Here is a 23,174-nt window from a genome sequence, read left to right as displayed (position 1 = left end):
CAGTCAACACACACAACTGTTTACGTAAATGCAGTGACAAACCTGCAATAAGAGAGTGTTCTGGAGCGATGTCCCCTTATGCTCACATGAACACCTTCCTGCCACTCCCAGCCTCCCCCAGCCTGTGGGGCAGAACCAACGGCCATTTTCAACTGTCTGTAAGCCATCCACTTGCTTTGGAATTGGTGTGTATGTGTTATTCTTTTAAAAACTACTACTTCTAAGAAGATGATGTGATAAGTTGACTTGATCCTAAGGTGTTTAAGTTTGAGAACCAATAAGCACTGAAGAGATGTTTATCAGGATGAAAGTGCTAGTTACGAATCATTTTTTGTTTTTTTTTTTAAATTATGAAAATATGACAACACATTTACAAGAGATATGGAAAATATCTCTTGGAAATGGAAAATGTTATATTTTCCATTTGTTCTGCATTTCATACCTATTAAATAACAATATAACAAAGTTATATTGTTCTGCATTTTCATACCTATTAAAATTACATATTACAATTATTTTTTAAGTAGATAAATTAAGATTTAGTTGAAGCTTCAACATAAAACTCTCAAAACTTAATAGAATGAAATAGTAGACCTGAAAACCACTATGAATCAATTCAACATAATTAAGATTTATACAATTTTCACATAACAGCAGGATACAAATTCAAGTTCCCATAGACTATAAAGCAGGAGACACTGGAACATATCCAGTTGCATAAAACAAGATGCAAAAATTTCATGGCCTAAAGGTATTGGAATCATACAGAGTCTGTTCTCTTATCACTGTGGAATTATGTTAGAAATCAGTATCAAAAGATATTTGAAAATAGCCCAGATATTTTCAAATGCAATGTGTCATTTACCAAGAGAGATCTTTGATTTAGCCATTGAAAGCCTCAATAAAGTTCAAACACTGAAAACACACAGGGTGATTACAGAGAAGGAACCATTAAATGATAACTATCAAACTGAGAAATTAATATCAAAGATACTTTAAAAACTTCATGTATTTGGAAACAAAATGTCCACTTTTAAATGATGGGTATACCTAAGAAGTCATAACAAGAAAAATTAGAGAATATTTGTAACAGAATAAAAATGAAATGAGAATTTATCAGAATTTGCTGCATGCAACTGAAGCTGCTCGATATAACTAAATATTAACACAAGTGAATCATTTTTACCTTTGCATCAAAATCTAATAGCCCAAAGAAATCATTCTAGTTTCCATATATTTATGGGATGGCATTTCATTTACAATATTTTAGAATTTATGGAACATTAATTACACTGTCACTGTGATTGTCTTACAACAGTCCCAAATTCTTGATTAAGCCTTTGAGTAAGTGTTTTCAATCTTTTGATTTTATTTACATTTCTCTGATTTGTGGTGATGAGTTGTTCCTTAAGTTTGCTGGTTGATAGGAGTGTCTTCTCTTGTGACTATTTTTCTTTTGTGGTATTCATCTTTAAATAATTTTTAAGTGTTCTTTATGCCTTAAGAATATATTCTTGGATTTCCTTTCCATTTAGGTCACCACAGAGCATTGACTGTGGTATACTTTAGGTTCTCATTAGTTATCTATTTTATACATAGTAGTGTATATATGTCAATTCCAATCTTCCAATTCATTCCCCTTTCTACCTGGTGTCCATACATTTGTTCTGTACATCTGTGTCTCTATTTCTGCTTTGCAAATAGGTTCATCTGTACCATTTTCTAGATTTCACATATACATGTTAATACATATTTGTTTTCTCTTTCTGACTTACTTCACTCTGTATGATAGGGAACTAATATATAACCTTTTCTGGCATCCAGTCAATACATTACATGGCTATTTGGTTCATAGCACTGGTGTGGCACCATTAAATTAATCCAGAGGGGACTTTCCTGGTGGTCTAGTGGTTAAGAATCTACATGCCAACGCAGAGGACTTTTGATCGCTGATCTGGGAAGATTCCACATGCCACAGAGCAACTAAGCCTGTGTGCCACAACTACTGAGCCTGTGCTCCAAAACAAGAGAAGCCACCGCAATAAGAAGCACACACACTGCAAGGTAAGAATAGAGTAGCCCCTACCTGTCACAACTAGAGAAAGCCTCCACACACCATGAAGACTCAGTGCAGTCCAAAATAAATAAAAATAAATTAATTAATCCAGAGAACTGAAATAGGGAAAAAGGAAATGAAGCAAATGCAACATAAGCTCAGGAAGCATTTTATTTAACAAAATCAGGAAATAAAGCATATTTCTTTAAGTTTTCTGAGATAGAATAAAGTGATAAAACTGAAAAAAAAATATATTCTTTGGAATAGATGCTGCAATAATTTTTTAAATTAATTTGCACTTGCATATATAAATGGCAAGATCTGCCATTAGTCAAACTTATTAAGCTTGTTTTATCTCTCTGAATATCATACTTACAAACTCTTGCTCAAGATTATGTACATATTCATCTATATTTTCTGTAAGGTTTTGTCTTTACACTGAATCTTTCTATTTGCCCTGTGTTTATCTTGAAGCATGATGTAAAATGGGAATATAAATTTGATTTTCATCCAAAAATTAAGCTGGTGTGTTTGTCCCCACTTACCAGATGAGCAAAGTGAGGCTGACAAAGACCTTCCTTGACCAACCTTTGTGGAAACTCCTCTGAACCCTCTTCTCAGTAAGGCCATGTCCTCAGGCTTCGATGTTCATCATTACAGAGTCTAGTTTCAACAAGAGCCCTGCTAAGTCAGTTTATAGAGAACCACTTGATTCTCTTTAATCAAGTTCTCAGTCTCCTACCTTTGATTTCTAAATCCCTGGCCTGCCTTTAGCATGAATCCTGTTAGGCTAGTTTAGCAAGAATCCCTTACCTCTGGGGGCTTCCCTGGGGGCTCAGAGGATAAAGCGTCTGCCTGCAATGCGGGAGACCTGGGTCCGTTCCCTGGGTTGGGAAGATCCCCTGGAGAAGGAAATGTCAACCCACTCCAGTATTCTTGCCTGGAGAATCCCATGGACAGAGGAGCCTGGCAGGCTACAGTCCATGGGGTCACAAAGAGTTGGACACAACTGAACGACTTCACTTTCTTTCTTTCCCCTACCTCTGAGGTCTCTTCTTCACAGTTTTCCACCCACTGCCCCTCTCTCTGCTTCTTGGCTATGAATCCTCAGCTGTCCCCATTGTACTCAGAGTTGAACCCCATCTCTCTTCCCTGAGGCAATAGTCTTGAATAAAATCTTCCAACTGTTTGAACAAGTGCCAGAATAACTTTCTTTAACAAGGTCAGAAGTTTAACAATTTTCTGAGTTGGCCTGGTCAGTGAGCAGATGCAAAGCCAAGTGTTTTGGAGTGCTCGTTGGCCCCTCAAGCCTGTTTTTGTGACTCCGGGGTAGCTATTGCCTGGAAAATGCCCTTCCCTGGGTTTGACATCCTTCCTTTTCACCCCCAACCTGACTCTCTCTTAAATTATAATCCTGGTTATAGAAAGCAGTTGCTTCCTTGAGCATCTCACCTCCTCTTATGAGACACCATCTGTTAGAATCCCTCAGTCTAATTATGTAGTGACCACAATCTGTATTTCCTCAAATGAGTTCCCTTTCTAGGACTGAGGTTCCAGAAGTGGCAGGTTAGATGACAGGTGTGGTCTGCCTTACAAAGGCTGTACTTCCCAGAGCAGAGGTACTCTTGGCTCTACAAAAAAAGGCAGCAGCAATGATGGGATGGAGATTGGAGCCTTTCTGAGTTCACCTCTATTTCCCAGAATATTTATTGCATACCTACTACATGCTCAGGGCTTCCCTGATAGCTCAGTGGTAAAGAATCTGCCTGCCAGTGTAGGAGAGGCGAGTTCAATCACTGGGTCAGAAAGATCCCCTGGAATCTGGAGAAGGAAATGACAACCCACTCCAGTGTTCTTTTCTGGGAAATCCCATGGGATGGAGGAGCCTGGTGGGCTACAGTCCACAGCACTGCAAAAAGAGTTGGACTTGACTGAGTGACTAAGCAATGATACCTGCATGTTGGGCCCCATTCTTGGCATTGGAAACAGAAAAGTGAGCCAGGTGAGGTCTCCATTCTCACGGATTTGGGTACTGTTGGGGTGGGATAGGAGGAGGGACTCTCAACAGGCAGACAAGGAAAATCTCAAGCTGGTGCTCCTGCACTCACTTCAGATCTCTGCTTAAAGGGCATTTTCTCAGGAAGCTTCTTGACCACCCACTGAAATCATAACATACTAATTAGTGAATTAGTATATTCACTAACTGACTGTCCCACTAGAACATAAGCTCAGTAAAGGCTGTTTCATCCTGATGTCCCCATTGTCTACGATACTGGCACAGAGCAGGCATTCAGTGAGTATTTGTCGAATGACTGAGTGATCGCCAGGTAAGTGAAAAGCTGGTCTCACTAACCCTGAAGCCCAGAATGCAGCACCACACACTTGAGAAACAGGCTGATCAGTGTGTCTAGACAGTGAGAAACAAGACCGGGGAGGGGTAGAGGGTCAGACTGGTGGAATTCTGTACGAAGGGGTTTTGATTTGAGATTAACTTTATAGCCAGAAGATGCTCTGAGTGTGGGAGGGACATAACTCCAGCCCCAGGAGCCACAGAATAGATGTAGGTGTTGGGGAAGGTACCAGGGTCAGACTGAAGCTGAGCATCACTTAGACTGTTGTCCAGGCAGAAGTGGGCAGTGCTTATACCAGGGCAGAGCAGCAGGAAGGAAAAGAACTGGACAGGTAATAACTGGAAAGCATCTAAAGTCATTACCCCAACAATCGGAATTAAACATGAAACCTCAGAGGCAAGACTTTTACTGTCTGTTGCCATTCTGTGGATAACAACATTTAGAGTATGAATGGATGAACTGAGTAAGCAGGATGTTCCCATATGGTGCTGAGTCCTTTACTAGATTTTACCACGTGCTTTTTTGGAGGGGTGGTAAGCACTCAATCCTAAATTAAATCAACCCTAAGTATTCATCAGAGGGACTAATGCTGAAGTTGAAACTCCAATACTTTGGCCATGATGCAAGGAGCTGACTTGAAAAATACCCTGATGTTGGGAAAGATTGAAGGCAGGAGGAGAAGGGGACAACAGAGGATAAGATGGTTGGATAGTATCACCGGCTCAATGGATGTGAATTTGAGCAAACTCTGAGAGATGGCGAAGGACCAGGAAGCCTAGCATGCTGCAGTCCATGGGGTCACAGAGAGTCAGACATGACTTAGCAACTGAACAACAATAACCAATTAACAATGTTGTGATAGTTTTGGGTGAACACCAAAGCAATTCAGCTATACATAAACATGTCTTCACTCTCCTCCAAACTTCCCTCCTATCCAGGCTCCCACATAACTTTGAACAAATTTCCCTGTGCTACACAGTAGGTCCTTGTTGATTATACATTTTAAATAGAGCAGTGTGTACCTGTCCATCCCAAATTCCCTAACTATCCCTTCCTGCCATCTTTCCCTCTGAAAAGAATGAACTTAGAGAAGTTCATTCTCTAAGTCTGGGATTTTACTGTGTCTTATGAGGACAGCTTCCGAAGTCTCCTTCGTAAGTTTTGGCAAAGAGCCTCTGCCCGCTTTCCATCTCCACGTGAGGGAGAAGTTCCCCGTGGTCCGCTTTCTGTTGACCTGAAGCTTCAGAATTGAGTGGCTGGAGATTAAAGTGGGAAAGTTGATTTTAAAAGAAGTCAAGCTGAGTTACCCTCAGGCTTTCAAACAAACTGATAGATTAAGACATCTTTCATGCTGTCTGGATTTTCTAGCATCTTGAGTTGCTCCAGCATCTAAATGCACAAACAACCCTTTGGAGATGGATGACTGCATGCCCTTGGAATGACTTTTGTGGCCATCGAGAAGTAGAATGCTCTTTTTCTTTTCTTGCAACATCCTAGGAAGTTCTGGATTTTCCCTGTAGGAAAAACTGTAAGATAACTTACAAACAAATAATTCCAATGAAATTTGGGAGAATGTAATGTTTTTAGAGGGAGGTCCAAACATCTATGTAGAAAACAAAACCAAAAAGGTCTGCTTCTGATCCTTTGCCCAGGCACAGGCTTTTACATATTATTTTTCTATCATGTTTCAAAACTGTGCTCAGAAGCCTGAAAATAAACACACTCCAAACTGCAGGGAGGTGCCAGTCTCCAATGTTTTTCAACAATCTGCAGACCACCCACCGTGATCTCCAAGATAACTCAGATCTTTATGCTATCTTTCATCTTCATTCAAAATGCCCCAAATTGAGCTGTTTGATAGCACTCCCTTAAGTTACCATGAAGTAGGTTTCTGCAACAAGAAAAAAAGGTGTTTGGACTTCGCTTTTATTTACCACATCTTTTGAGTGACCCCTCTAGTCTCACAGGCTGACCCACATCCAGACCTTGTACGGCCTTTCTTGGGAATGTTGAAAGTCATTTGCTAATCCAGAGCCCTGCATCTGACCGTCAACTCCTGGCAGACCCAGGGTTGTGATCAGTACAATCATTGATGTGGTCAATGGGTTTCCCACCCACCTCCACCCCTTCCAAGGATCCTGGTAAATTGCTTAGCAGATCAAAGTTTGGCCACGGAAAATCTAGGCAACTCCGAGAAGGCTTGGCCCCACCACTCAGCATCCCACAGGGATGAACGCACTGCTAATTTTTGTCCAGGCAGTACAGTACTACTCACAGCGCATACCATCCCATATTCCCCATGTCTGGCACCATAAATAAGTATTTAGTAGACGTTTGTTGAGTGACTGACCAAACGAGTACACTTCTAACCAAACAGGAGATTTCCTTTGAGTTATCCCTTATAACATTCCTGCCATTGTCCACTGTGCTTCACCCACAAATTGTCAAACACCTTCTCCTGATGAAAGAGACAGCAGGGCTGAAAATAGGACACTTCTCCTATAAAGATGAATTCTGCTGCTCTGCAGTTTGACTTTTAACGAGCAGCAGCCTGCCTGCTAACTCTGTCCGGTCCTGTCAGTCCCTCCAACACAGGGCTGAGACTGCTCACTGTTGGCATCAGCGACGTGTGCCTCTCCCATAAAAATCAAGAGAAACATGTCAAGGCTGCAGAGACCAGACAAGTGTCACTAGTTCCTCTAGAGAAATCAGAAGAAATGCTACACATTAAGATTTGGAGCGGTGACCATCCCCTGACTACAGAGAAGGGGCTGTTATGCTCAATGCCCCAAGGATGCCTTTCAGGGGGGAGCAGTTTTCTTTGGGCTCTGGGTGGGGTGGCCCCTCTTGGTCACCTCCCAAAGTTGAAGGCAGTGTTCTGGAAGTCTCTGCAGCTGAGCACAGGAATCAAGAGGGGGGAGGCACTGGTGATGGCTGGGGACTCCTGTTTCACTTCAGAAGGAAGGACTCATGCCAAGTCACTGGCAGGCAGAAGGTGCAGGACTCACAGCCTGTAGGATAGGTCTCCAACCACATCCATTCTTTCCCCTTCGATGGAGGGAAAGGAATTGAGACCTACTGCATAAACTTTACCAGTCTTCCCAGTTAATCCCATGGCTATCCACAAGAAAATTAGTTTAATTTTTGTTGTTTAGTCGCTCAGTTGTGTCCAACTCTTTGTAGACCAGGATCCTCTGTCCATGGGGTTTTCCAGGCAAGAATACTGGAGTGAGTTGCCATTCCATTCACTGGGGGATCTTTCCGATCTAAGGATTGAACTCTGTCTCCCGCCTTGGCAGGTGGACCCTTTACCACTGAACCACCAGGGAAGCCCCAGATATTTTAATAATGGCGAGCGAACATTTGTGCCAAGCACTCTCTCCTGATCTTCACAAAAGCTCGTGTGTTGGTCACTTTTCCCCAGCTCCACTCATTTTCCTCCCCCACTCAACTCCATCACTGCCCATCCAGACCCTACGTACTCTTCATGGCCCAGGTGAAAGAAACATCTCTTTCCTCAGAGACCTCTCGCACCCCCCCCGCCCCCCGCCAAGGTTTCAGGAGGAAGTACCCTCCTCTAAACTGCTGTTGCTGTTGTTCAGTCGCTAAGTCATGTCTAACTCCTTGCAAGCTTAATTCATGTAAACTCAATTCATGAGCTCCCTGTGTTATACAACAACTTCCCACTAGCTATTTTTATTTTATCCAGACTGCAGCATGCCAGGCTCCTTTGTCCTTCACCATCTCCCAGAGTTTGCTCAAACACGTCCGTTGAGTTGGTGATGCTATCCAACCATCTCATCCTCTGCTGCCCTCTTCTCCGTTTGCCTTCAGTCTTTCTTAGCACCAGGCTCTTGATAACTCTGCATTCAAGACTTTCTCCCTGCTAGCAGCCCCTGATAGCTGAATGAATGAATGAGTATTTACACTTTTTAGGACCGAGGAGAATGAATCAACTTACCCACTCCCTCCAACTGCAAACAGGGCTCAGGACGTCTCTTCAAATGTTAAAACTCGAGGTTGTTGGTTACAACCTCAATCAAGATTACTCAACCTGAGGGGAGGTCTCTCTCTTGACCAAAAGCAGAATGTTCTCAGTAAAAGAGGAAATGAGTCCATAGTGCTGTAGACTGGAATCAACACTCTTGTATAACTTTTCTGGAACCTGGCCAGGAGGCCACCTCTCTTAGAGAGAACCGCTTAGTTATTAATACTTGAATAATCAAATGACTAAGGCCGGCTTTAGAAGTGCTGGCCTGGAACACTGCATCTCAACTGTGTTGGGAAACCCTCACCATCTGCTCGGAAACTGAGCTTCTGATTCATGCAGGGCCGTCAGCTGAGCGGGCCCTGATTTCGCAAGAGTGAAAAGAGAAGCCCCTTTGGCTCTGACCTCACCAACCACCCATACAGCTTGCAGACAGCTCAGCTGTGAGCCCAGGAGGATGAGGCCCTCCAGGAACGTACAGGATGTAGCTGTGTTTCCACCGACTGCCCTTGGCCTTGGTCCGAAGCCTGGTTTGAGAGTTTGAAGTGTGCTTCGGTAAAATTTTTTAAAAATAATATTCTTAGTTAGAGGGGATCTCTTCTGACCCTTTTTGCCATCTTTCTCCCCTTGTTCTGATGAATAGGGAATTCAGGCAGCAAAGTGGGGTTTATTATTTCTGTGCCGTTTTAGCTGAGTTTCTCCCCAGGAACCCATCAGTTACATCAGACTAGATGTCTTAATATTACCTCCAACTCACTGTGTCTGTAAGAGAGTGCATAACTTACTATTCTTTCTCATCAAATTTGTTCCTTATCTCTCATCCCTCCAATCTGATTTCTATCATCTGCCTTCTTGTCATTCCTGCCAAAATGCTGGGTTTCTTCCCTCTTCCTCCTGCCAAATGTTTTTACCAACCACATGTTCTTTTAAGTGTTGAATAAGATGGGTCCTCCTCTCTTCCCTAAGGAGTGAGAGATACACATCAGACAATTAAAGTACAGTGATAAGAAGAGCCAGAGCAATTTGAAAAAGAAAAAAGAGGAGGACTAACACTTCTCAATTTCAAAACTTACTACAAAGAGTAAGTACTACTACTGTAGTAAGTATGGCATAAAGATAGATGTATAAGCCAATAGAAAAGAAATGACAGTCCAGAAATAAACCCACACATTTCTGGGAAAGTGATTTTTTAAATTTATTTTTAATTGGAGGATAATTGCTTTACAATGTTGTGTTGGCTTCTGCCATAGGACAATGTGAATCAGTCCTAAGTATAGATATGTCCCGACCTTCTTGATCCTCCCTCCCACCAACCCCCCATCCCAACCCTCTGGATTGTCAAAGAGCACTGGGTTAAGCCCCCCATGTTATACAGCTACTTCCAACTAGCTATCTATTCCACATACGGTGATTACATGTTTCACTGCTACTCTCTCAATTTGTCCCATCCTCTCTTTCTCCCATTGTGTCTACAAGTCTATTCTCTATGTCTGCGTCTCCATTCCTGCCCTGCAAATAGGTTCATCAGTACCATTTTTCTAGATTTCCTACATAGGCATTAATACATGATATTTGTTTTTCTCTGACTTATTTCGCTCTGAATAATATGACCTAGGTTCATCCACCTCACTAGAACTGACTCAAATTCATTCATTTTTTGGCTGAGTAATATTCCATCATATATATATATATACTACAACTTTATCCATTCATCTGTCGATGGACATCTAGGTTGCTTCCACATCCTGGCTATTGTAAATAGTTCTGCAATGAACACTGGGGTACATGTGTTATGGGCAATCAATTTTGACAAAGGTGTCAAGATAATTCAGTGGAAAGAATCATCTTTTCAACCAAATGGTATTGGGACAACTGGCCTTCTTCATGCAAAAGAATGGAGTTGGACCTCTATTTCACACCACGATTAATTCATTAAAATTAACTGCAAATGAATCAAAGACCTCAAGGTAAGAGCTAAAACTATACAACTGTTGGAAGAATATATAAAAGTAAATCTTTGTGACTTTGGATTACGCAATGGCTTCCTAGATAAAATACCAACAATAGAGGCAACAAAAGAAAAAATAGATAAATTGGACTTCAATGGTTTTTAAAATTTGTGCTTCAGTGGATGCTATCAAGAGATTGAAAAGCCAACTCACAGAATGGGAGGGATGCTCACAATTTTTATGCCTGATAAAGGTCTAGTACCTAAAATATTAATACATAGAGAATTAAACAATAAAAAATGACTATTCAATTTTAAAATGAGAAAACAAGATTAGATACTTCTTCAAAGAAGATATATAGATGGTCTTTAAGCACATGAAAAGCTGTACAATGTCACTGGACATTAGGGCCATGCAAATCAAAATTATAATTAAATACTACTTCATACCCATTAGGATATCTACAATTTTTAAAAAAACAAACAAACCACTCAACCAAATGGAAAATAACAAGATTTGGCAAAGATGTAGAGAAATTGGAACTTTCTGCATTGTTGGTAGGAATGTAAAATGGAAGCACTTTGGAAAACAGTTTGGCAGTTCCTCAAAAAGTTAATTGATGACTGAAGAATTGATGCCTTAGAACTGTGATGCTGAAGAAGACTCTTGGGAGTCCCTTGGACAGCAAGGAGATCAAACCAGTCAATCCTAAAGGAAATCAGGCCTGAATATTCATTGGAAGGACTACTGAAACTGAAGCTGAAGCTCCAATATTTTGGCCACCTGATGCAAAGAGCCAACTTGTTAGAAAAGACCCTGATGCTAGGAAAGATTGAAGGCAGGAGAAGAGGACGACAGAGGATAAGATGGTTGGATGGCATCACTGACCCAATGGACACGAGTTTGAGCAAACTCCAGGAGATGGTGAAGGACAGAGGAGCCTGGGGTGCTGCAGTCCATGGGGTTGCAAAGAGTTGGACGTGACTGAGTGACTGAACAACAACAAAGAGTTAAACAAAGAGCTACAGAGCGTGTGTGAGAGTTGTGTGTGTGCGCGCACACACACACACACACACTCAATCGTGTCGGACTCTGCAACCCTTTAGGACTATAGCCTGTCAGGCTCCTCTGTCCATGGGATTTTCCAGGCAAGAATACTGTAGTGAGTTGCCATTTCCTCCTCCAGGGGATCTTCCAGATCCAGGGATCAAATCCATGTTTCCCAAGTTGCAGGATTCTTTTACCACTGAGCCACCTGGAAAGCCCAGAGCTACCATGTAAAAGTGAAAGTTGCTCAGTCATGTCCTACTCTTTGTGTCCCCATGGACTGTAGCCAGTTAGGCTCCTCTGTCCATGTAATTCTCCAGCCAAGAATACTGGAGTGGGTAGCCTATCTGTTCTCCAGGGAATCTTTCTGACTCAGGAATCAAACCGGGGTCTCCTGCATTGCAGGTGGATTCTTTACCAATTGAGCTACCAGCCATCTGAACTACCAGGGAAGACCCTGAGCTACCATATGACCCAGCAATTCTATTCCTAGGTGTATCCTTGAGAGAAATGAAAACATATGCCCATTCAAGGACTTGTACATGAATGTTTATAGCAGCATTATTCACAATAACCCCAAAGTGGAAACAACTCAAATGTCCATCCATGGATGAACGGATAAGCAAAATGCAGTATTAGCCACACCATGGAGTATTATTCAGCTATAAAAAGGAATGAAATTCAGACTCATGTTACAAATGCATGAACCTTGAAAACACCATGCTAAGTAAAAGAAACCAGACACAAAGCACCACATACTATATGATGACATTTATATGAAATATCTAAAATAAGCAAACTCATAAAGATAGAAAGCAGATTAGTGGTTGCTGTGGGAGATGGGGGGACATGGGAACATCTGCTAATGCTTTGGGGTTTTGGAGGAAGGGGTGATAAAAATATTCTGAAACTGACAGTGGTGATGGCTGTATAACTCTGAATATACTAAAACCCATTGGACTGTCTACTCTAAAGTGGTTAATTTTACAACATGAGAATTACATATCAATAAAAAATTTTAATACAGTGATGAATGTTGTAAGATGTGAGTAAGAAATCAGGAAATGAGGAGAGAATAATAAGAAACCTGGAGGATCCTTGGTGGCAGAGAGTAAGAATCCGCCTACCAGTGTGGGAGACATGGGTTTGATCCCTGGTCCGGGAAGATCCCACATGTTGCGGAGCAACTAAGCCTGTGCTTAGTCCATGCTCTGCAACAAGAGTAGTCACCACAATGAGAAGCCCGTGCATTACAACAAAGAGTCACTCCCGATCGACACAATTAGAGAAAGCCTGCGTGCAGCAAGGGAGACCCAGTACAGCCAAAAAAAAAGAAACCTGGAAATACTGTGTTGTAAGTCTTGCTGGCTCTCATTCCCCCAAATCTGATCTCATTCTCCCGTGTGTTGTCATTACACAGTCTTTTTACCTCCTGATTCTCCCTTTCCCCCCAGACTGCTACTGCTACTGCTAAGTCACTTCAGTCGTGTCCGACTCTGTGCGACCCCATCCCTGGGATTCTCCAGGCAAGAACACTGGTAGTCCCCCATAAACTAGATTCAATCCCATGTGGTACCCTTATCATTACATTCCCCCCCCCGCCCCCCCCGCCAAAGCCACTATTCATGGCCCACTCTGCTCCCATTTGACTATTACCTACAGAAAAACAGATTTCCTGCAACTCCCCAACTTGACACCCTTGACTCCAGCCAGCCTCCATGGCTTTTCCCAGCCCTGGATGCCCATACCTTTTCTCACACAAACTCCAGATTGTTCTAATTTCTGTGCATTTGCTTGAGCACTCCTTCCTGCCTAGAATGCCCTTCCCTACCACCCTGTCCAACCAGCCCCACCATTTTTCACAGCCAAGATCAAGTCCCATCCTCCCCCGAAGGGTTTTTCCAGTTTCCAAGGCCCACAAGAATCTCATCTCCAAATCTGCATCTGGTAATGCTGTGCGTCACACAGGACATGCCGTTTTACACCACCTTTTCTGCTCTTATCTGTATACGCCACACACATCTGCCTTGCCTCTCTGTGTGAACCGCAATACCACGTGTGACTCCTTTCTAACTCTAAGTTCTTATTAACATATGTGCTCTATAAACGCTTGAGGGGACAGGGATTATGTCCTTTTACTAGGTACCCCAATATCAGTCTAGTTCTTCAATCTGAATTACATATCTAACAAATAACTGTGAAAGTTGCTTGAAGAAATCAACCGGCTGACATCTCTGAGAGTCCTTGGCAGCCTCAATCTAAGAAGAGCTGGCTGTTGTGTACATGTTTAGAGATGTGGGTTCTGGGGTTGGGCTGCCTGGAGACAAGTCTCACCACTGTCATTTACTAGCTCTGTGTCTGTGTGTAAGTTACTGAACCTCTTGGAGCCTCTTTACCCATCTATAAAATACAAACAGTTCCTATCTTCAAGGTATGTTGGGTGGATTAAATGAAATAGGGCTTGGAAAGTGCTTGACACTAAGCACTGACTTCCTAGGTGAGGCAGTGATAAAGAATCTGCCTGCCAAGCAGGAGACACAAGAGACGCGGGTTTGATCCCTGAGTCAGGAAGATCCCCTGGAGGAGGAAATGGCAACCCACTCCAGTATTCTTGCCTGGAAAATTCCATGAACAGAGGAGCCTGGCAGACTATAGTTCATGGAGTCCCAAAGAGCAGGACACAACTGAGCCCAGGACACACACACACTGTGTGTATGACAAAAAACACTACAATATTGTAAAGTAATTAGCCTCCAACTAATAAAAATTGATGAAAAAAAAAATCTTATAGGGTGATCTAGATCAGATGAAACCCTTTCACCCTAGCCATGCTCTTAAGAGGCCAGGAATTCAAATAGCTTATCTAGAAAGGGAAATAGTTCTTCAGTGTTATTATATAGATTATCATATAGTTTCATAGTTAGACCCCTGTATGGAACGACTGATTGGTTCAAGATGGAGAAAGGAGTACTACAGGGCTGTCTGCTGTCACCCGGTTTGTTTAACCTATACGCTGAGCACACGATGAGAAATGCCGGGGTGGATGAGTTACAAGCTCATCCTCATGAATTAAGAGAGGAGGGAGAAACATCAACAACCTCAGATATGTGGATAATATCACTCTAATGGCAGAAAGTGAAGAGGAAATAGCTTCTTGATGAGGGTGAAGGAGGAGAATGAAAGAGCAGGCTTAAGACTAAATATATTAAAAAAAAAAAAAAACAACACCTAAGATACGGCATCCAGCCTCATTATTGCATAGCAAATAGAAGCGGGGAAAAGGTGGAAGTAGTGACGGATTTCCTCTTCTTGGGTCCAAAACCACTGCAGACGGTGACTGCAGCCATGAAATCGGAAGATGGGTGCTTTTGGGCAAGAAAGTGATGACAAACCTAGATGGTGTGTTGAAAAGCAGAGACGTTACTCTGCCAACAAAGATCTGAATAGTCAGGCTATAGTCTTCCCACTGGTCACATATGGTTGTGAAAGCTGGTTGGTAAAGCAGGCAGAACACCAAAGGACTGATGTCTTCAAACTGTGTGCTGGAGAAGACTCCTGATAGTCCCTTGGACAGCAAGGACATCAAACCAGTCAATCTTGAGGGAGATCAACCCTGAATACTCACTGGAAGGACTGATGCTAAAGCTGAAGTTCCAGTATTTTGGTCATCTGATGCGAACAGATGACTCATTGGAAAAATCCCTGATGCTGGGAAAGATCGAGGGCAGAAGGAGAAAAGGATATCAGAGGATGAGATGGCTGGACAGTATCACCAATGCAATGAATATGGACTTGGGCAAACTCCCGAGGTGTTAAGAGACGGAGGCCTGGTGTGCTGCAGTCCATGGGGTCTCAAAGAGTTAGACACACCTGGGCAACTGAACAACAATGACATCCGGTTACTGGGCTTTCCTGATGGCTCAGATGGTAAAGAATCTGCCTGCAACGCAGGGTTTGATCTCTGGGTTGGAAAGATTCCGCTGGAGAAGGGAAGGGCTACCCACTCCAGTATTCTTGCCTGGGAAATCCCATGGACAGAGGAGTCTGGTGGGCTCCAGTCCATGGGGTCACAAAGAGCCAGACACGACTGAGCAACACTTCCACATTTCAAGCTAACATATTGTTACTGCTGTGAACACCACACATCCAGAATCTAGTTCCTTTAGTTATACAGATTCAGATATTTAAAGGGAGGGGGGATCAGGATGGGGAACACATGTAAATCCATGGCTGATTCATGTCAATGTATGACAAAAACCACTACAATATTGTAAAGTAATTAGCCTCCAACTAATAAAAATTAATGAAAAAAAAAATCTTATAGGGTGATCTAGATCAGATGAAACCCTTTCACCCTAGCCGCGCTCTTAAGAGGCCAGGAATTCAAATAGCTTATCTAGAAAGGGAAATAGTTCTTCAGTGGTCTCTATCCACATTTGTTATCCCAGGCATGCCCATCTCAAGAGTGAAATACCTGAAATGCTGTCTGGTGCACACAGAACAAAGACTAGGGGCACGTGGGCAGAGTACATTTCCAGACTGTGACAGAACAGTCCTAGGGGCACTTGGACTGAGACCAGAAGCCCTTCAACCACAGACAGGACACCTTACAGTAGCCATTAGCAAGGATACCGTTTACCTTGCCTGACTCACAAAGAAGTTACTCAGTAAATATGTAACTAAAGCACTCCTCAGGCGGGACAAGTTTCACATCATCTAGTCCTTACTCCTTTCCCCTCCCTGTCTAGATTCTAGGCAGACAAACTCCTCCAGGCAGGATACCATTCATTGGATCACCATTTTGCTTAAGTAAGTCATGTCTCAACACCCAGATGAAGACAGTGTGATGAGTTAACGGAAATACTCTCATCAGGAATGTTGACACATCTTCTAGAGTCCCTTCCCTATCTGCTACAAATGTAACAGTGACAATTGTTCCCATTCCCCCAGGCCTCAGTGACATTCTCTCTTTACTGTCTGGAACCCTGGACAGAGGTCACCTTCCGGAAAGGTGATTATCCTATTGCTAAATTTGTTGTTTTTGTGTTTTGTGGGGTTCCCCGCCCCCACATAAAATTAGTGTTGCCCTGACAATCTCAGTGTGCAGCTCCTCAGACAAGTAGGCATATGAAGTGGCCAGATCTACAAATTTCCCTCAGAGGATTAAAGCCATCTCCTCCGAGCAGTTCCTGAGGCAAAGGCACTGGCCAGGTGAAAAATCGGGAAAACCCATCCGTCGAAGCTCCAGGGAATGCTTGCCCTGGACTAGCCGCCAGGAGCAGGCGGGCTGGTGGGCGCTGGGGTGAGTCTCGAGGGAAGGAAAACAGTCACCTCAGTTTCCTGCCTTGGATGAAGGTGGCAGAATTCCAGTTGCTCCCTAACCTGGCTCCATTTCATAACCCTCAGATACAATGCCCCATCACTTCCCTTTCCCCCACGGTTTTAAGAAATCAGTAGGGAAAGTATTCAGAACTCCAATCAAAAGGTGCTTTTAGGGCTTTCCTGGTGGCTCAGTGGTAATGAATCAGCTTGCTAACGCAGGAGACGTGGGTTCGATCCCTGATCTGGGAAGGTCCCACATGCAGCAGAGCAACTAAGCCCATACACCACAACCTTTGAGCCCAGGGGCTGCAACTAATGAGCCCACGTGTTGCAACTACTGAAGCCTGCTCCCCTTACAGCCATGCTCACAACAAGAGAAGCCACTGCAATGAGGAGCCTGCGCGCCGTAACTAGAGAGTAGCCCTTCGGCTCACCTCAACTAGAGAAAAGCCTAGTCCAGCAATTAGGGTCCAGAAACGGACCCAGCGCAGCCAGAAAATAAATATTTAATTTTTTAAAGGTGTTTTTATCTCTCTTGCTCACCCCTGTGGGAATCCCAAGATTTATCTCTGTTGCCCACCCGATGACCCCACTCATTTGATTCTCTTCCAACAAAACACTCCGAGTATTTCTTTGGAATACCCAAGGAGTGGGAGGGTCCTTGGAGAGCCTTACAGGAGTTGATTTAACTTCTTCAAGTCTCACAAGGGTACTGCCAGTTATATGAGCCTCTCCTCTCTCAACATCCTCCCCCGTAATATTTCCACAAGCTGTAACCTGGCACGCCTGTTCTTGGAAGCCAGAAATATGACAAATATTCAGATAAGCCAGTGGAATTTAAAGCACACGTTCATCGTTTTGCTGGTAAGGACTGAAGTGCAATGCTTTATGTTAGGTGTGCCTTCCTCAAAAGTGCTTAGAATTTCGTATCCAGTATATCAGGAGATGCTGAGTTTCTATTTGGGGAATGCATGAACAAATCCTATTTTAATGTACCTGACATCTTCATTCTAAAAGGAATATTACGGTAAGTATTAAATGTAAAGAACTTTATATACCTTGAAAAATTTTTGTTTTCATGTTTAAGGAGTTTAAAGCAAGGTTAACCTTTAATTTCAAGTTCAACCTTTCTTTTTCCCCCAATGTGTAATGCAGGTTAAAAATAAAAGAAAAGCTTTGAGGTTTGGAGTTAGGCCCGTTTTAGGAATTTCACTTCTGGCATATTCTGAAGATAATAATGTATAATTTAAGGATGCATGATGATTTAATGAGGGAACCGTGACATTCCTGGCATGTGGAGGGGGATGGGAATGGGACAGAGGTAGTGTCCCTCCCACTCGGTCACACCATCCACCTTCATGCCAAGGTTTGGGGTCCTTGTAATTCTCGGTATAGACTTACTCACTGGTCACTCACTTCAGAGGCCTGGGGGTGGGGGTGAGGGGGCGGGGGGGCGGCGGCTGCCACATACCTCTGATGAGCCTGGGTTCCTCCCTCTTGCCATGTCCCAGTTTAGCCTTCTCACACTAGGATACTTTTTAGAAATGTGCTTTTCTATATTAAATGCTATCTTGGATCTCACATGCCAGTGTCATCAGAGCCTCCCTCGAGAAGGCTCTAACAGACCTGAGATACCTTAAGAGCAACAAAACTCTAAGCAACTCATGAAGATTTCCAAGCCTCCGAAACTGGCAAGAGTTCTGGGGAAAGCACAGGGAAATTTGTTCATCGCATGATTAATCCTGGGTGGACTGGTCCGGGAAAAAAGCACATGTGGGTTTTCAGCAAGCAGCGGCCTGCAGAATTTCACGAAATAAATGATCTCACGGAGCGGCCCCTGTACGTGTCTTGGATGAAAGTTCAGAGTGAGGGTGGGGCCTGATGGTGGAGGAAAATGCCAGATGTGTGGACCACCGAGCTCCTTTAAATCCACTGACATCTCAAGAGACCCAGGGGACATCTCAAGCCAGAGGACCAGATTGTACAACTGAACCAGATAACTTTAGAAGAGGGAAGCCCAGTAGGGAGTAGACTCCTAAGAGAAGGATAATAAAATTCATCACCATAATTACCCCTAGCTCAGCTCCCCAACCAGAGCCCACAATGGCTCAGCTCAAAGAAGTTATTCATCCATATTCAAGTTGCCTCGCTCATTATCCTCAGACAAAACCCCTCCTGGGCCTCAACTCTTCGCCAGCAGCCGAGTAACTCTGCATTGACACACAGCCCCTGGGGAGGGGGGCCAGGGTGCTTCAGTCTTTCCCAATCGAGTTGCTATTACTAGAAGTGGCTGGTTTTTCAGCCACGACTATTTTTTTTTTATTACTTCTTTTTAGGAGTACCTTTGATATTCAGAATTGGCTTAAAGATAATTACAGCTAAACTCTTCCCCGGGGCAAGGGGATTGCAGGGAAGCGGAGAGGATGCCACCCAGTGGCCCTCTTTCCTGAGCAGAGCTAGGACAAGGCTCAGTTTGGGGGGCCTCCCACATCTTGCCCTGCTGAGCACAAAACGGTGTCATTTGCATAGTCTGGCCAGAAAGGAAATGTAACTGAAATGCAGAGCCATGTATGTCTCTCTGGAGACAGAAGTTCCAAAGATAGGACCACCATGAATAGCTCACCACCCAGCAAAAAGAGGGCTTCCCACCCAGATGGCACAGGGGTAAAGAATCCGCCTGCCAATGCAGGAGATACAGGAGACCCCCCTGGTTCAATCCCTGAGTCCGGAAGATCACCTGAGGAGGAAATGGCAATCTGCTCCAGTATTCTTGCCTGGGAAATCCTACGGACAGAGGAGCCTGCTGGGCTACAGTCCATGGGCTGACAAAACAGTTGGGACACAACTGAACACACACGCATGCACAGCACAGTCTCCACGAAGCAGCGCCGCACAGGGAAACACACTCTGAATCACTCACCGGCCTGGAGCTGGGTATTACTGTCTTTGTGCGGAGGCCTCCTTCAAGCCCCTCCCTTCAGGCAGGATTCCTCTGGCTCCAGGCCTACCTCCATCCTCAATTTGGAAAATGTAAAAGAGTTTCATTTCCTCAACCATCAGCTCCAAAGATCCCTAGTTAGCTTACAATGCCTTCAACCAATATTCAGTGAGCAACTACTAAGGGCCGGATATTGTTTGGCCCTGGGGATCAAGGTGAAGACACAGCTGTGTCCACAGGAGTTTATATTCTACTGTGGAAACAGATCAAAATAAAGACCCAAGAAAAAGAAAACACTGACCAATGTGACTGGAGGCTACCAACACAGCAGCAAGGGGCAAGAGGAGGAGACAAGAAGGCAAGAAGAGGGAAGAAGGAGGAGATAATGCGAGTGATGGGCAAGCAGCGTCCCCATTCTCAGATCTAGAGAAGTGAAGGTCTAAGGAGTCACCAACACGCGGTCATTAACACTGTTGGCCAAGTTCCACACATGGCCCCAAAGGAACTTAAACATCAGTGTTAATAATGGGCCACTCCGTCATGCAACCAGGACCCCCCCAGTTCGGTCCTTATCCCCACACACTATCCTCTCTACAGAGAATAACGAATCCCCACTGATGGGGTCCTGAGTGTATCCAACGTGCTGTCTTACAGACTGGCAGCCCCCAGAGGGAGGCCGTTGCTACACAGGGATATCCCACCCTCATCCCCGACCCACACAATTCCACGGGGCCAGTACTTCTGACGCCAAGAGCACGCCTCCAATACAGAGCCCTGGAGAAAATCCCAGCGCCGCCAGTGGAAGGCGCCTGGCTGCTAGCCTTCTATCTGTCTCTTGGGAGCCAGCAAGGGTTGGCAGGAGGTGGGTCGTCCCTGAGGGACCCTCTGCTCCCCACCTGCTACCTGTGGATTCGGGATCTTTCCCTGGCACCCCACTCAGCTCTTTGCCTGGGACCTGGCACCCGCTAAGCCGCCGTCTCTCCTTCTCCCGGGCCCTCCAGACTCCGGCGCGCACACATTGCCAGCTCCCCTCTGCTCCCCCAGGCAACCTCACATTCCAGGCCCCGGAAACCCGCAAGTCCCGGCTCGCTCGTCCCCACCAGCTAGCTGCTCGGGGAGCTCCGCCCGCTGGCCTTACCTCCTTCTGCCAGGACCCAGAACGATGCGCTTCCCAAAATGAAGAACAGAACTGGCACCTTCCACATTTTTCTTAGCTGACTTGTTTTTTGGGGTGCGGGGCCGAGCAGCTAGTTTCTGGGCTGCGGGAAAGATGAAAAAGCTCCGTAGCCAGGGGCCTTCCCTTGATGGAGCGCGAGAGTGGGGCCTGGAAAACGGGGAGCAAAAGTCCCAGCGCGGGAGGGCCCCCAAGTTCCTTCGCTCGCAATTGCAGCAGGCGGAGCAAACTTTGCAGTTGGGAACTTTCGGATCGGAGTCAGCATTTATCTCTCCCGACGAGGGCGAGGGCGGGGAGAGTCCGCGCGCTAAGGTGGTCCCAGTCTCGGGTTCGCTAGGACCGCCCCCTGCCTGTGTTTGGCCAGCGCGAAAACGATGACCTCAGGCCAGGTTTAAAGTTACAAGGCCACAGCTGCGGGGGCTGCTAGGACCCGCCGATGGGTCCCTGGCAAAGTTGGCTTCTATTTGTTCCCCGACTAGAGGGAAAGGGGGCGTATGCAATAAGCGATTTTGGGGGGTAATTTTTAAACTGTATTTATTATTCTCTCTCTTTTTAAGAGTAAGGCACAAGCGTGGGTTTTTCTTCTTTTTTTTGGGGGGGGTGGGTTTCTTCTTATAAGAAGTAAACTGTTTCTTGTGTGGCCAGTCATTTTAGCACCAAGCATGGGATTGTTCTTGTAAATATTGAATTTGATGGCATTAAAAAAAAAAAAAAAAGCGGCGTCCTCCTGTGGGTGGGCCAGAGGCGGTTCCCACTGGTAAATTGCGCCGTTGTCTGGGGGCTGGGAGCGGGCGGGCTCTGGCTGGCGGGCGGGCTCTGGCTGGCGTACGGACCCGGGGGTGCATCCCTAGAGAGCTGGCTGGGAGCTTGGCAGGCTCGTGGGATTCGGCAGTTGTGGGGAAAACGCTGAGCGCGCGATCCAGCCTCTCCCCACTTTGGTTACAGCGCTGAGGGGCTGGGACCCAGGGCAGACCCGCGCAGTAAGTCGGTGGGGCGCCACAGCCCAAGGGTGTCAAAGGGACCCACCAGGTCACCAACCTGTGGGCACTTCCAGCTGGGGCTCGTCCCTTCTAATCCCGGACCTTGGCCCCCTAATCCCCATTTTACTGGTTCTGATCTCAGGTACTGGGTGTTAGCAACAAGAAGAGAATTTGTTTTATTTCCTTTTGAACTCTTGGAATTAAATCTTTATTTTTCTCTTACGTGGAGGCGTTGGAAAGGTGGTCCACTCCCAGATGCCATAAATTCCATTCAACAAAAAAAGCCAGAAGATGAATGCCCCAAATCTCCATCCTGGGGTGAAAAATTTTTTTCCGGATCCTTAGGAGAAGCCGAATCCCTAGATTGCAAATTTACTTTGTCATAAGAATCCTACGGGGAGATTGTAATCAGACCCATAGGGAATTCCTTATGCAAAAACCCCAAGGATGTTTAGTAAACAGAGACCCCCCCCCCCCCCCCCCGCCCCCGCTGCCCTTCTCAAACACCCTCGACCCAGTCAATCGCTGTTAGAATGTTGTAAAGCTTCCTGGGGAAATTCTGAATTTCTAACAATCTCCCAGGTGAATTCTTGTCCTGGGGCTCTCAGTTAGGCGCTGACACCTGAAATAAGGAGAGGAAGAGACCCTGGAGAGCGCGGGGGTTGGAAACGTAAAGACAAAACTGTAGATAGGGTAATTTCTGAACTAACTTCCCCATCATGTTCATGCATGTTATTGGTGTCATTGCATTCATTTCAGTTCAGTCGCTCAGTCGTGTCCGACTCTGACCCCCAGGGCCTGCAGCACTCCAGGCTTCCTGTCCATCACCACTTCTCGGAGTTTGCTCAAACTCATGGCCATTGAGTCAGTGATGCCATCCAACTGTCTCATCCTCTGTCCTCCCCTTCTGCCCCCACTCTTTCCCAGTATCAGGGTTTTTTCCAATGAGTTGGCTTTTTGCATCAGGTGGCCAAAGTATTGGAGTTTCAGCTTCAGCATCAGTCCTGCCAATGAATATTCATATTTAGGACTGATTTCCTTTAGGATTGACTGATTTGATCTCCTAACAGTCCGAGGGACTCTCAAGAGTCTTCTCCAACACCACAGTTCAAAAGCATCAATTCTTCAGTGCTCAGCTTTCTTTATAGTCCAACTCTCACATCCATAACTTGACTACTGGAAAAACGATAGCTTTGACTGGATGGACCTTTGTTTGCAAAATAATATCTCTGCTTTTTAATATGCTGTCTAGGTTGGTCATAGCTTTTCTTCCAAGGAGCAAGTGTCTTTTAATTTCATGGCTGTAGTCACCATCTGCAGTGATTTTGGAGCCCCCCAAAACAAAATCTGTCACTGTTTCCATTGTTTC

The 23,174-nt window shown here is 44.8% G+C and overlaps 1 protein-coding gene across 1 annotated transcript in view; it reads right to left on the bottom strand.

Moving 5' to 3' along the window:
• Positions 1-21,142, bottom strand: part of PDPN (podoplanin) — a 35,535-nt gene extending 14,393 nt beyond the window's left edge. The window contains exon 1 of the mRNA XM_043485706.1: positions 20,790-21,142. Coding sequence (XP_043341641.1) covers positions 20,790-20,856 — 67 coding nt within the window. The 5' untranslated portion in view covers positions 20,857-21,142. The remainder of the gene's footprint in view (positions 1-20,789) is intronic.
• Between the last annotated feature and the right edge of the window lie 2,032 nt (positions 21,143-23,174).

Source organism: Cervus canadensis, chromosome 13, assembly GCF_019320065.1.
Source record: "Cervus canadensis isolate Bull #8, Minnesota chromosome 13, ASM1932006v1, whole genome shotgun sequence".
Classification (NCBI taxonomy): domain Eukaryota; kingdom Metazoa; phylum Chordata; class Mammalia; order Artiodactyla; family Cervidae; genus Cervus; species Cervus canadensis.
Note: the sequence above shows the minus strand (reverse complement) of the source record. Positions and strands in the feature narration are given on the sequence as shown.